This window comes from Macrobrachium nipponense, chromosome 5 (assembly GCF_015104395.2).
Source record: "Macrobrachium nipponense isolate FS-2020 chromosome 5, ASM1510439v2, whole genome shotgun sequence".
Classification (NCBI taxonomy): Eukaryota; Metazoa; Arthropoda; class Malacostraca; order Decapoda; family Palaemonidae; genus Macrobrachium; species Macrobrachium nipponense.
In genome coordinates, this window is record NC_061107.1 from 144006118 (window position 1) to 144021810 (window position 15693).

The window sequence follows — 15693 nt, forward strand, 5'->3', positions numbered from 1 at the left end:
TATACATATGTGTGCGTGGAAGTGTACTTGTGAGTGTGTGGCTGTGGGCGTGTTTGTTCTTGTATTTGTATAAGTATACAAATTGGTTTATTAAAGTTATTTAATCGTGACCTGACCTATCATGTTCTTTTCATAGCTCTATTAGTCTTTTTCTTGCTCAAATAATGATCCAAATAAACTTTTGGTAGTTCTGAAATATTAAATTTGAACTGAATAACAGGTGAAAGGGTATTTCTAGACGTATGATTTTGACTGAGAGAGAAAAGTGAGTTCTGCATCTATCTTTTTTCCTTTTCTTACGTTCTATATTTTACATCTTGATGGTCACAGCTTTCAACCCACCTTTTCGTCTCTGTGTCATTGTCTCTTAGTGATAAGATAATTAACCAGAATTATATTAAAACTCTGTTAATCTAAACCATTTTTATCATGTATTTGAATGGTGAGTTATAAAACTATGAAATACGTGAAGAATAAGTGATTAGTCTCTTTTCCAGTGATTAAATTTCAATTTCTGTCCCGCATAGTGAAAGAGGCCACTTTATTTTGTAGGTTATGGACGCAACATCCGACCCCTGGGATGTGTCTCCAAGACAGGAGAAAAGGGCGTCTGTATGTTCGCTTGGGACTGCATGAAAGCCAACGGTACACATCTGGGAACGTGCATAGATAGGTAAGTCAAACCTTTTTGCTTGTCAATGTCACTGCCACATTCACATTTAAATACTGAATGTGAAGGTGGAAGTGACACATTCACATTCGGTATTTAAATGTGAATGTGGCAGGGACATATTCACATTTAAATACTGAAAGTTTAATCAATCCCTGTGCAGGAATGGCCCCCGAATATCATCCTCTCCATGCTCCTGCCAAGAAGGCCTATTGGCAGTGCACGGAGGCGCCCGCTACTCATTCCTCCATTCACCACTATTTTGCACCCACTCTCCCACTTTCTGGACGTTGAGGTCCTTCCTTTCTCTACCATTCACCCCATCTTCACCCTTTCCCATGTCTTCATCTCCCCCCTCCTCCTGATACTTCAAAACTTTTTTTTTAACCCACATCTTTCCATTCTTTCCATTTGTTCAAAACCATCTCAAAATACTCTGATTCGCCCTTTCAACTACTCTGCCGTGTTTACTAACCCCTTCTACGTATCTCCGCCTTTCTCATCATTTCTATCCCAATGCCACCTATAATCATAAACATTTCATTTCTGTAGCATCCGCCTTTTTTTTTCTTCTTCTTCTTCATTTGTATTCAACATCCATAAATTTAACCCGAAAATGAAAAGTTAACCCAACAGTCTAGCCTTACATTTAACCTTGACCTCCAGATATTACTCTCTACCAAATTTTTTACATAACTGCTACCTCACATGATCCAACGATGCTGTGACTCATATCTTCTGTCTTACAATTATTATCCAGAATACACCATACACACAAACGCTCATATATATATATATATATATATATATATATATATATATATATATATATATATATATAAAGGTATAAGCCACGAAGGAAAATAAACAACGGAGTTTCTGCAAGATCTTTCGACTCAACGTCCTTTACTGAGCAGACAAACTGAGTAAAGGACGTTGAGTCGAAAGATCTTGCAGAAACTCCGTTGTTTATTTTTCCTTCGTGGCTTATACCTTTATTTATGGATTTATCACGTTCCAAACTTTCGTGTTTCATGTTATACATACATACATACATACATATATATATATATATATATATATATATATATATATATATATATATATATATATAAATGTGTGTGTGTAACTACTGATTTTCAGCCTTAAAGTTCCGAAGTTTATCCTCAAAGTGGATATAGCTCAATCTTTATAAGTCACTAAGAACAGGTGGTGCCTTTTCCTGCAAAACTGAAACTATAGTCAGACAATCATATTTTTGCTTTTCATTCATTAATAGTCTATGTAAAGAGACTTTCTTGTAATAATATTTTTAATACCTATTATCCAATTGTTTAAACTGGTGGAACACCCTTGGTTGTAATATTTGCCACTAGCAATTTGTATATAGTAGCTTTGCTTGCTCTAATCAGGCATTATTTTTTTGACAGGTTTTACTTTGGTTCATGTTGTAAGATGAACAATGAGATAACAACTCCACCGACAGAAGTAACACCTATCTCTGGTGGTTTTGGGGGCACACCACCTGTTGGTGGGCATTCTTCCGTAGGACAACCTTCCGATGATGAGGACAGTAAGGTCGAGAGTAGCAGTGAACATTCGTCAGCAAGTGAGGTTTCTGTTCTTGGTTCTACTTCAACAGAAGCTTCTGTTGATGATCAGGGTTCTACCCCAGAACATGTTCCAACTGTTGGACATTCTTCTACCCAAGGACAAACTTCGACTAGTGCATCTGGTGAACACACTTTTATTGATGGATCAATGCAATCCACTGGAATGATCTCCATTGATATGCCTACTTCTACTGCTGAAACAACTTCAGCTGAAGAACAGGCATCTGATGAACAGACTTCTATCCATGGTGAAACTCCTTCTGTACCTGAAGAGACATCTAATGAAGTACTGACAAATGACGAAGTTATTAGTATTCAAGGAGCTTCTTGGCAAGAGCCACCTGTGACAACTTTAGATACAGGAGAAGGAAGTGTGACCAGCTCTGTGCATCCAAATGAAATAACAGCTGAAACATTAACGACTCCTTTTGAAATTGCCGATCCTCTGTCTTCTACCACAGAAGTAACTGTAGCTGTAGACCCTAAGCCAATGCAACCAGAAATAACATCTCCAGGTGTTACAGGAGTCTCATCTTCTACTTCTGTAGGAGAAGAAACATCAGCAGAATTCCCAGACGACTTGACACCAACCACCTTGGACACCACTGAGACTCCAGAAAACCAGCCATCTACTCCTGACATGGCTTCTGTCACGCCCGTAAGTGCTCCTGCCACTGAGGTTCCTGATGCAGGAGTTACTGGAGAGACACAAACAGAAAAAATTACAGGATCAGTTGCAACAATCACAATTGACGAGACGAAGACACCAACATCAACAGAGATTCCTGAAATTGTAAGCATTAGCATTGACACCACAAGCAGTGGACCAGATGGGTCTGAAATGTCAAAACCGACAGTTCAGCCGTCAATTGAAACTACAGAGCTAGTTACCACTCTTCAACAAGAGTTATTCACAGATGAATCAACTCAACCCCCTAAACCTTCAGATCTGCTCCCTCCAGTTATTAGCCCTATTGTTCCTGGATCTATATTTCCTGCGGCAGCTACTCAGGAACCAGGCATAACTACCTGGATTCCTAGTGCGTCCACAGAACACCCTTCAGTTGCTACCAATTTCCCTATCATCTTCCCTGGATTTCCTAGTATTACTGATTCCACAGCCAAACCTGTAGTTGATGTGTTGACGGATAAACCAGAACTAACAACAATTGGAAAACCGGCGATTGAGGAAAGTGGAGAGGTTACTGAAAAACCTGATGGTATGCCGGTTTCAGCTGAGGACACAGAAAGACCTACAACCACTGAAGTAACTGAGACCTCTAGCGAGACTGATAGCTCAGAAGTGGTAGATCCTGTTGACATGACGACTACAGTTATACCACTCAGCACACAGTCACCAGAAGACGAACTTCTTAACCGACTGAACACCTCCAGCTATAAAGACAGTAAGTTATGTACAAGACTTGCAGAATTCGTGGCATTGATCCTGATAACTCATATCTACTTCTGAATATATCCAGGTCAGAATGCTGAAAATGTCTTACACCTTCATTTGCAGACTATAGCCTACGCGTACCTGACAATACAAACATGATAAGTAATGAATAGCCACATTTATAAGCAAATGGAGGATCTATTGCGACATTTTCATTGTTTTGAAATTCAATTTTCCTTCAGAGCTAAGATAATTATGTTAATCTGGTGTAAAGTTTTTTTTAACTAGATTAACACTGAAAAGAGAAGAAAGGAAGAACGATACAAATAAGACAATTTAAAGGCAGAAATGTTAGATAGATTCTGTTTGGTGGTTTGAAAGTCTGTTTAGATGGATTGTAATATGGTTTACAAATTATTTTTGCAAATTATTTTCAATTCTCAATGAAGAAGATAAATTTAGTTATAATAGAAGCTTCGTCTTTGTTTGGGTATCTACACCAAATTGCATGTCATCTGCTGAGAAAACACGTAGTACACCCTGTCTATAAAACTTCATTCATGATTCTAAATTATGTGAACAAATAAGTTACTGTACTTACCACGAAAAGCCAAGAGTTCATAAGTATCGGAAGCTGGGTCAGGGGCCACTCCTCACTTGTCAGTTTGGTTAGGTTAGGTTTCGTATCTTTTGATAAAAATAAGGATGAAAATAAATAACCATAGTTTTATCAGGTGAAGGAGGAATTGATTAAAAAGTTTCCATGAGTCTTGAAGTAAAGTCTTAATAAGCCCTGTGAGGAATCTCTGGAGATCTGGAATACCATTCTAATTCATTGGAATGACACAGAGAGAATAAAGAAAATACAGATACATTCATTTATATATGTATTTATATACATACATATACATTATATATGTATATTTATGTAGAATCTACTGGTTACTTTTTTACCAGATACATATGCAATTGTAATAGCCACATTGCCCTCTTAACTTCATGAATTCTTTGCTCTTTTTTGGATACGCTTGTCACTACAAAGCCTGAAGATTTAAGTTGAAAGAAATTTGAAGAAGAAATTGTGATGTCCGCTCATCACATCATAATTTCTTCTTCAAATTTCTTTGAACTTGGATCTTCAGGCTTTGTAGTGACAAGCGTATCCAAAAAAGAGCAAAGAATTCAAGAAGTTAAGAGGGCATTTTGGCTATTACAATTGCATATATGTATATGTTTGCGTAAATATCTATACATATGCATAAAAAAATTTGTGTGCATAAATGTTTCTTTCTTTCTCAGTCTGTGGGACTCCTGTTTATCCCACGAAACGCATCGTTGGAGGAAGCGAAGCAACATTCGGAGAGTGGCCATGGCAGGTGAGAGAGAGTTCGTGGGGCAGTTTTTATATGATATCTTAGAAATGGTTTTTAACAGAAATGATTCATTTTTGCGAGATATCATGATATCTGATGTCTCACTTCTGCAAGAAAGGACAATGAAAACTGTTACACAGTTTTAAGATGAACACCCAAACTATATATTTTGTTATAAACTGCCTTAATGTACTTATAAGATCACTATATAGTGAGCATTGAAACGGTCCTGTTTTTAGCACATACGTTTAAATATGAATTTGATTAGCAACCAGCCAGTGATAACATTACAACTTTTGTTGCGGCATTTTGGATGATTAGTAAGTATCATGCTTTGATTCTCTTTCTCTTTATTTTGAATTAACGTCAGATATATATATATATATATATATATATATATATATATATATATATATATATATATATATATAATGTGAAAAGGGAGTGATAGAAAAGATCGTAGATATGCTCCTTTTAAATGAAAAAAATATGGGAAGACAACTCATCACTATTCAGAGCTTTAAAAAGAACAGTCCAAGCCTAACATTTCACACAACTTTTGTAAGCGGAAAATGAACAGCTGTTCATTATCCATATATATATATATATATATATATATATATTATATATATCTATATATATATATATAATATATATATATATATATATATATATATATATATATATGGAATTTTCAGCCAAGAGTCAGAATTAATCATTAACGTTTACTTTATTCAGATCACTCAAGCTCATTCCGGCGCCGATACGTAACCTATTCTTTATTCATAAAAGTGGATATTTTTTATTCCTTAGTTTCTTTAGTTTGTTATATATTTTTGCCAGCTGCTACAACAGCTGTTCATTTTCCGCTTACAAAAGTTGTGTGAAATGTTAGGCTTGCACTGTTCTTTTTTAAAGCTCTGAATAGTGATGAGTTGTCTTCCCATATTTTTTTCATTTAAAAGGAGCATATTTACGATCTTTTCTATCACCTCCCTTTTCACATTAATACAAGACACAGACACAACGTGTGCTGAATAGCGGATTTAGACAGTCGTTATTTTGCATTCATTTAGTGGCATAAATTTTTCTCGATGGGTCTAAAATGATTCAACACTGAATGGAATTTTGTCTTAAAAACAGCAATAGCAAATAATAAAGAATGAACTGAAACTTTCACAAGAAAAAGTATCAGCAGTGAGGCAGGATACCTTTGAGTTTGAGCTTCGTTGATTTTTTTTCCTTTCAATCGTAAACACGGACAAGCAATCGAAAAAAGAAAATATAAAGGTAAGTACATAATATTTCAGTTCCCAGATACTGAAATAAAGTGTATGGGGTAAGAAAATGTATCCCTTGGCGATGAGCCAAACAAACCTCAAGTCTGACGCAGCGAAAGCTGGGTGCAAACTTTCCCAAAGACTTGGCTTTAAACGGTTGCAAGACGGAGGCCAATGACATCCTGAGATAACATGGAAAACCTGTTGACTCGCTGAGCTACACTTCTGGATTAGAATCACGTGACCTACTGGGAAGCAGACACAGGATCACCATCTTCTGTGGAATCTGGTAAAGCAAACAATAAGAACACGACTCGAAATGGCTATACATGAGGTGTTCATGCGGCTACAAAAATCCGTAATAATCATCCAGCCACTACCAAAGCACCTGTAACATTTTCAGGGAAAATGATACAGCGAATGTATGTTATGATATGCCATATGTCGGAAACCAGTGGTTTTGCGCGTATAATCATACGGTACAGTGTTGCACACCAACATTGACTTGTGAATGGGAATGTAGCATACAAATAACACTAACGAGAGCACTGCATGCAAATTAAGTGAGGGCATGTCACTCTGATGCTGTAAATAACTAAAGCATTCACAGATTGATGCATGAAGGACTGAATCAGAAGTTACCGCACCGTACACAGGTCTCAGAAACATGGACGGGCAATCAGAAGCCTGGGGTACAAACTCCCAATCAGGAGACTAAGACACGATCTCCTATCATGGATACTGAGACGCAATTTCCTACCATGATTATCGCTACATGATTGCTCATTAAGCAGCACATAAATCACTGTGATAAGTGATATGAAAGCTTAAGGCTGAGACGCTCAAATAAATACCAGAGCCACAGACGGTCAGAACAAGAACCTTGTTCGCATACACCCATTACAGATGTCCAAGACTGACACCGAATGGGAAACCAGAACACAGAACCCTTCATAGGTCACTCATGCAGTCAGTTAGTAGATCCATCTCAGCAAGACGGGTATGATGCTGTTCCACCACACAATTGTCAGGATGTAAGTGTAGCCTCAACAAATGTAGTGATAGCTGTAACAAGAAGTTAAATATGTAGACTCAGAGGGATGGATGTGAAACTGGTGCCCAGAGAATCTTCCAAATGTGCTGAGAAAATTTAGTGAAGTAATTTAAAAGTCAGTTTCACAAAAGGATAAAGAAGTAACTACAATTCCGGTAATTTTGTCAACTACAGCATCGTTTCTGCCCATAAAATATAATCAGCAGCTATTGCATATACACAAAATTCCTATTCCTGAAGTAATGTAGCAACTCCCTAAACCCGAAGGAAAGACATAACGCACAATACAACTGAAAATTTGGAAACTTCTCGCAAAACCCTTTATGCTGCTGCCATTTGCAGATTTTTCAGGAATGGACAGTATATACATAGAATGTAAATTTTAATTTATTCTTTTAAAATTAGATACATAGTTCCTTATCAGAGATATAGCAGAATGTTAATTTGGAGTTGCTTTACCCTCAAACAGGTTTCTTTGCGTCAGTGGCGTCAAGTAACCTTCCTCCACAAGTGCGGCGCTGCTCTCCTAAATGAAAACTGGGCCATTACAGCAGCTCACTGTGTCGAAAAGTAAGCCTTTGAATCTCATTTTAAGGTAGACCCATGGCATTCTAACCGTTTGTAGAAATCTAGACTAATCATTCCCCTATAAAAAAAAAAACTATTTTTCTCTCAAAAAAAATAAAATACTCATGATTTTAGTTGGTATGAAACTAGGAAACTGAAATCAGTCAGTGTGTTAGGTTCTGATTTAGGTTGCATTTTTAACCACCATAATGGTCACCTCATAACTTACTTATAAATCTTAGTTATCTGCTGTTTAATAAGCTAGGGATCTTTTTAATGGTTTCTCGAATACGGGGCATCAAGTTGCTTGACTAGTTCAACAAAGACAGATTTGTAAAGAACATACTTTTTGAAACTTGATGGCAATACATAATTTTATGAGTTCTTCAATAGATTTGCCCCTTCGGTTAGTAGTTATGGTACCTAACAAAAAGCATCCCAACGCCTTTGAGAACAAAAGAGCACTAAGGAGCGAGGAAGAAAGAGTGTAGAAAAGGAAGCAAAGTTGATCTATTAAGTTTATTTCCTTTTTCATTTACTCGTGGAGTAAGCCTACAAGCCTTTTTGTTGTTGTTGTTCTTGTTGAGGGGGTAGGAAAGCCTAAAAAGGTCTGAAAAAGGTGCTTCGCGTTGAGTTAAAGATACAGCAATTTTAGGATAGGATATTCATGATTTATTTATTAGAATGAAAATGTAAAAAAATAAATAATGTCCATGTTAAACAGCCCAGGACAATTATTGCTCATAAAATATAGCGTATTTATTTTAATTTCCGTTGGTGAAGCAACGCTCTATTTAACCATAGATTTTAACACTCACCCCAAGTAAGCTGGCGGTCGGATCACACCTTGTTCTTTCGGCTACTGTGTTTCACAACTGGACATTTCATTTTTTAGTGTTCAGTGATGAAAAGGCCATATAATCACAGATTTTTCGTGCTAAGACTTGATATTAATCGCTTTCCCTTCGTACTTTGCAGTGTCCAACCTGACGAACTTCTGCTCAGATTAGGAGAATTCGATCTCGAAACCTCTGAGGAACCTTATCCTTTCACTGAGAGGAAGGTTCAGATTGTTGCCACACATCCTCAGTTCGACCCCAGGACATTCGAATATGATTTAGCCCTTCTCAGGTACGTACATCTGCAAGGGTTTTGACTGGTTCCCTCAGTGGATGAAATATATTTAAATTTGTAAATAATCTCTTTAATTATTACTCTAATTTTTATATGAATTCAGCATGTTTATCGAAAATGAAACTGTTTCCAAGATTAGGCTGGACGCAGTGCTACCATTTAAGTTTATATATAAAGATTCCATTGTCAATCCTTTAACCTCACTTCAGATTCCAGGAGCCCGTGAATTTCCTGCCGAACATCATTCCAATTTGTGTACCACAAGACGACTATACTTTTATAAATGACACTGGATATGTCACAGGATGGGGGCGACTCTATGAAGGTAAATGATTTCTGTCACATTAATGTCTTAAGTTTAGTTCAACTTTCCTGTATATAACGCCATGTTGTATTATTCTTTTGTTCAATGATGATAGCATAAGTGCTTTAGCTATATTGTACAAGTACCTTTAAGCTTTTGATAATGTATATAGTAATATCAGTTATTATTTTAATATATAGATACATAATATCTATAAATATATATATCTATAATTTCCTAGTAATATCATATATACATATATGTATATATAATATGATATATAGATATATACATATATTACTATATATATATTATATATATCATATATGTGCATATATATATATATATATATATAATATAGTATAATAATATATATATATATAAGCATATATAAAACAGGGACCACCTTTTCTGTTCCTCTGACTTACAATATTTCGAAACGTCAATATTCTTCTGTACTTGACCATTAAGGACTTTCGGTAAGGAGCTTTGACCTGCCATGCTATCTGACTAAGGGTTTACGGTTCGTATATGACAGAAGTACTTATTAAATACCCATCCTTGCTCTGAGATAGGCGGTCAGAAACGTAGCAGTCTTGCTACTCTACATTATTACGATTGAAAAATGATTTTGAACACGACAGCTATGAGAAACTTTACACTTACCACGAACTGGTTACTTTTACAACAATAATGCTCATTCTAGTCATCAAAATTGCTCCCCCTTCTCATTACATATTCCACTTAATGATACGCCTTGCACGCTTGTACTTGTCATTAATCTTGTTATAACAATCACACTAGAGTAACCAGTGTGGACTTAGTTCTTTTGGCGTTGGTACATATTTTGTTCACAAATTTCTTAGGTTGCTCTATTTATTTGATTATTTATTCTTGTCTGAAAGTCTTGCATAACATTCTTTCCTGGAGTGGAGGAAGTGTAAAAGTTCTCCATACTTTATAGTTAGTCTGTCAGATAATTGTGCATTAAAACCTAAATCAGTGTTAGCTATAGTTCACCATTTCTCAAGCATTTGTTTCATTTTGCACTTTTCGGCAGGGCAAGATCCTTTAACTCTTAACGTGGTTTTGGCCTCAAATGTTTTGCATGCACTTTTGACTAACAGTGCTATTTTACTTGAAATAATAACGAGAATGCTTGTTAATGGAATTGTCCTCGTTTATTTGTACATAGGTCTTGGTAAATGAAATAAGGTATTTTTTTTTTTAGATTAAAGGAACATATATGTACGGAAACGGAAAAATAATAAGTTTTTCTTTCAAAAGACATCGCTCTGTTATCTCCAGGGGTGAATGAATAGCTTACACAGGGTCTAACATTTTAACGCAGATTGTGATTTATCTATTTTGGTTGAACTTTCTGAGTGAGTGGTGATATGATAACGAGAGGTGATCATATGCTGGTGAACTAATATGGCAGCTGCGATGCCCTTTATAAACTGGGTCTAATCCGGTTCCATATGGTGGGCAGGATGATAACTTCCAAGTTTAAAAAGAGAGGACTTTCCTTTCTTCAAATAAAAAGTTGAGTCCTTTTCATAATCAAATATTTCAGATTCTAGAGCTGTGGTCTCCCAGGTAATGGTTACTTAAAGAAAGTGGTTGAAGATATTCTTCTTATGACATATTGTATAGCTGATGTTGGAATGAGGGCCTTCTCCTTTAACAGGCTACTTGGATCTATAATGTATGGGCTATCTGACCACCATCTGAGTAGCTTTTTTAGCTTTGTAATAAACGGTGATGATGACATTTTGGCCCAGTTTATTGAGAGGTGACGTTACCTTGAGGGTGTTTATAAACAATCATAACCTGGAGGAGAGAGCCCTTGGTATGTCATCCAAAGGAATGTCTTTTCTGCCATCTTTCCTCAGGAAGTTTACCTCACCATTTATTATAAAAGTACAGAATCGTTGCCGGTAGTGAGAAAAAACCCAGCCCCTGCAGGTATTTCCTTCAGAAGATGGAACTATCTTAATCCTATTCCTGCCTGTACGACACAAACCTTTCAGGCATCTCCAGCTTTTTGCAGATAGCCGAGGATTTACGAATATAGCCTAAACCCCCAACATATGAGACCAAATGGGAAGATTATACTTCCAGGATCAGAAACATTAGATAACATAGAAGGCTCCACCTGCCTTCAGTACCTCGAAGTTATACCTTTGTAGCAAGAAAGTGCCTCGCACAATTCTCATGTAGGTTTATCATCCTGCCCGTAATATAGAGCAAAGTAGGACGCAGTAAGTAATTGTACACTGCTACCTTTTCTCACTCAGGCTATAAGAGTGTTTGATCACGCCCACTGTGAGTAGTCCCCCTTTTTGCATTAAACTTATTCCACCCCTGTAAGTAACAGAGCACCGGTTGTAGAAACTCTGGGTTAAAAACGTAGAAAAATATTATCACTGCTTTTATTTACTCGCATGAGCTTTTGGCTGTTACTTCATAACTGAAACAGTGTGGAATACCACCACAGAATCTGCTATAATCCTTTACTATATATATATATATATATATATATATATATATATATATATATATATATATATATATATATATAAATGTTATATATATATATATATATATATATATATATATATATATATATATATATATATATTGAATGGCATTGTCACTTCCAGAAAGTTAGATCTTTAATAGGAACTGTACGGCCAACAGAAACTCAGCATTTTTAAGTTAAAACTTTATTTATATCCATCACCTACGTTTCGGGATTTGTATCCCGAAACTTAGGTGATGGATATAAATAAAGTTTTAACTTAAAAATGCTGAAGTTTCTGCTGGCCATACATATATATATATATATCATATATTAATATATATATATATATTAGTATAATTTATATAAACGTTTGTTTGTTTAATGTATGTGTGTGTTATAGCAAAGACAAGTATGATTTATGTAGGATCCTAAAAAAATCTTTCAGGTATAATGTCTCTCCTATCCATGATGGCTTATATGTGACTTAGATTTCCTACAGTGGATTACTTATCGCTATCAACCCCATACTCCTATATTAGTAAAAAGACCAACTGACGCCTCATATTCTGATATGCGACCATTAAAACAAAAGCATTATTTTATGGATTCATTGCTTTCTTTCATGATAATGATTACTGTGACATTTTTTATGAGCATGTCTTTTCAACTAAAATGACTTTTTTTTAAGCTTTTTTGTCACTTTCCTGTATTTGCAAGATGGCAAAACTTTAACCTTTTCTGTTTACTAGCAAACTCATATTTCCTGATCAAGTTTACTGCTCATTGCCACATTAGTCATCAATCTTATAAGTTTTCAGGTTTTTCCTTTGTGTGTGTGTGTGTGTGTATGTGTGTTATTGTGTTTTTAGACTTCCGTTTTCCCTACACTGAAGAGACTATTCAAATAAATATAATTTTGTACGATAATCTGTGAGCTGACATTTATTACATCTTATATATTCACACTAGAGGATGTTCTGGACTAGATTCCAGTGATGATCTTATCAAATCTGTCATTTCATATCTCCGTTTAATGTTTAATTTCCATATATTATGATTTACAACAACTTTTATTTCTTCATATGACAAAAACTAAATTTTGTGTGTATATCAAATAATTATTATATGCTACTTTTTATCAGTTCAGATTCCTGTCGTCACACTTGTCATTGCTATTGATTTTGCTAAAGATTTTGTAAAAGTATTGCAGAATATTTTTTTACATTTAAGAATATAATGAATAGAAATTTATGAGAAAAGGCAACAAGCTTTTTATTTTTTTTTTATTTTGCCAAGAGAAATCGTCCAGTGTGAATATAGACTTTGTGACTGCTGCAGGTACTTGAGACCTTAGATTTACAGCAGGACTCCACGCACTAACTCTTTTCCTTCTTCGACCACCTCTCCTACGCAGAAGGTCCTCTGCCATCTGTCTTGCAAAAGGTGCCTGTACCCGTCATTACTAATGAAGAATGTGAGGGAATGTACAGAGTAGCAGGCTATGTTGAGCACATACCAAACATCTTCATTTGCGCAGGGTACGAGGCAGGTCGTAGAGATTCTTGCGAGGTGAGTCAAATTTTGCCTTCATGTTTTACCCCTCTATTCAGTCAGAAGCGCGTTTTCTAGGTGGAAACGATTTCTGATTGTTAGTTTACTCTAGAATGTCTTACCCTTCAGGTTTTAAAGGGTGACCTACCCATTTTATTTTCTCTCGTTCTTCGATATTAAGACGGACCCCTCCATGCCAAAATGCAAAAGGTGGAAGTGCCTGTTATAAGCAACGAAGATTGCAGACAGATGTTCTTAGCGTCCGGAGGTCTTGTTAGCATCCCTAATATAATGATGTGTGCAGGATACGCTGAAGGGAAAAGGGATGCGTGTGAAGTAAGTATTGATTGTATTTCCTCTCGTAATTCGTAGAAAGGTAGCGTTTGCCGTGATAGTAGACCATTTTACTTTTTAATTACTTGACATGTGGAATCCAAACAAATCTTTGACTAGGGACACACAAAAACAAGATCCAGGAGCCTTTCCCTTATCATTATTCTCATTACCTTCTTAGAGGTCACTGATTAATTAAAATTCCAATACGAGAAACGAATCTTAGCTACGGCAATCGATATCAGATTGGGTAAATCACTCAAAAAGGCCAAGTTAATATCCTCCGTGAATTCAGTTAATCAAGTTCACCTGACCTTGTTGGCACAGAGGTCTACCTACTACTCAGCCCATTTCATCCTTCCATGCTGCCTGTAGAATAAAAATACCCCCTCCGTAGACTCGCTGTCTGCCTATCTTACCTACTTTTAATTTATCAGGTCTGCTTCATCTATTTCTATTTAGTGCTAGGGCATCTCCCCTGAATCGAATGATATAATACTCACTGTAATTTCTATCTCCTGCAACTTTGCCACCAGTCTTACTTTGTTAATCATGATAACTACATCCCCCACCCTGCCGCTTCTCTCTGCTGGACAATTTCCTCAAGTCGCTAGGTATTTTACCTCTCAGGCCTTGATATAAGACTAGAGAGCATGTAATGTAACAGTAAAAAAAGTAATAAGCAAATGAAAATAAGAATTCTTCCCCATGTTCATGGTTCAGAGAGGTTATGAGATGCCAGCCATGATTACTCTACCCAGCCTTACAACTACTAGAGCAACTCTACTCAAGTGTCTTTTGTCTGGGGCCAAACCTTATAATAACCAAATAACTCACCCAAACGTCCTGCACCAAGACCAAACCTAGGCTTGGCTGTCTTATCTTCAACAGCTATGGTGAAAAAGAAAAGCCAGTTCTCCTCACCCACCACAAGAAACCACAGTTTTTACATTGCTGAATGATTGGTGAATCAACCAGCCAGGTTGACTATGTCTACATTAATTGCGAAAATCAACTTGTTTTTGGACTTAAACTTCCGCTTTTGGTGTACAGCCATCTCCTCTGGTAGAGCAATAGTATCATAGGTACCAAGCAAATAAATGTGAAAAAGGGAAACATTAACTATTCTTATTAAGTATAAGATCGAATCAAACTGGGAATTAAGATAAGCTATTGCACCTAAAAGGTGTACCTCAGGAAAGAAATTAATATCGTGTGTAACTTCCATTGCAAGAAAACTTCTTAAGGATATCTGCAAAAACCTTTCTACTTAAGGAAGCCCTTACTTGTCTGGTAATAACCAACATCATGACTGGTCACTGCGCTTATTTTTATACAAAAACTAAAATGTGCTTAACTATTTACGAGAATAGGTAACACCTCTCCTGCATACCTTTGATGGAAAGGTACATCACATACCTTCTCATCGAAGAATTATTATTTTAATCTTGTAGATTGTATGCAGTTCTTCAGATTCTTTTCTGAGGTGCTTTGATGGGTTCCAGTTGGGAACTACCTGGCTGGCGATTTAGCTAATGTGATGGGCATGGAATAGACATATTCTGTTTATAACTCTAGGCAATGTTTATGGTATAAACCCTTCTTCTTGGGCTAATGTAAAATACCAAAAAATACATTGTTTTATGGAGTCAGAGATCAGCAACTATTGTACATTAAATTACCACTCAAGAACCCTCAAGAACCACAGTGTTTGCATTAGGGATTCACTGGTTATATATTGATGATCAATCACAAGACTGTAAAAGGGCCTGAATACATAAAGGTACTGAGCATTTAATAAAAATTTGTTCAAGAAAAAGGTATTTCTCTATCAAGATTATGAAATGCAGAGTAGAGCCTGTTTTTGGCTTTGTTTTAAGTGTACTTTGCA

General features: G+C 36.1%; 1 protein-coding gene across 1 annotated transcript in view; it reads left to right on the forward strand.

Annotated features, from left to right (window-relative positions):
- LOC135215700 (serine proteinase stubble-like) overlaps positions 1-15693 on the forward strand; it is a 52156-nt gene that overhangs the window by 15872 nt on the left and 20591 nt on the right. The window contains 7 exon segments of the mRNA XM_064250656.1: positions 553-673; positions 2101-3689; positions 4979-5055; positions 7856-7956; positions 8932-9084; positions 9297-9412; positions 13333-13487. Of these exon segments, the coding sequence (XP_064106726.1) occupies positions 553-673; positions 2101-3689; positions 4979-5055; positions 7856-7956; positions 8932-9084; positions 9297-9412; positions 13333-13487 (2312 nt within the window).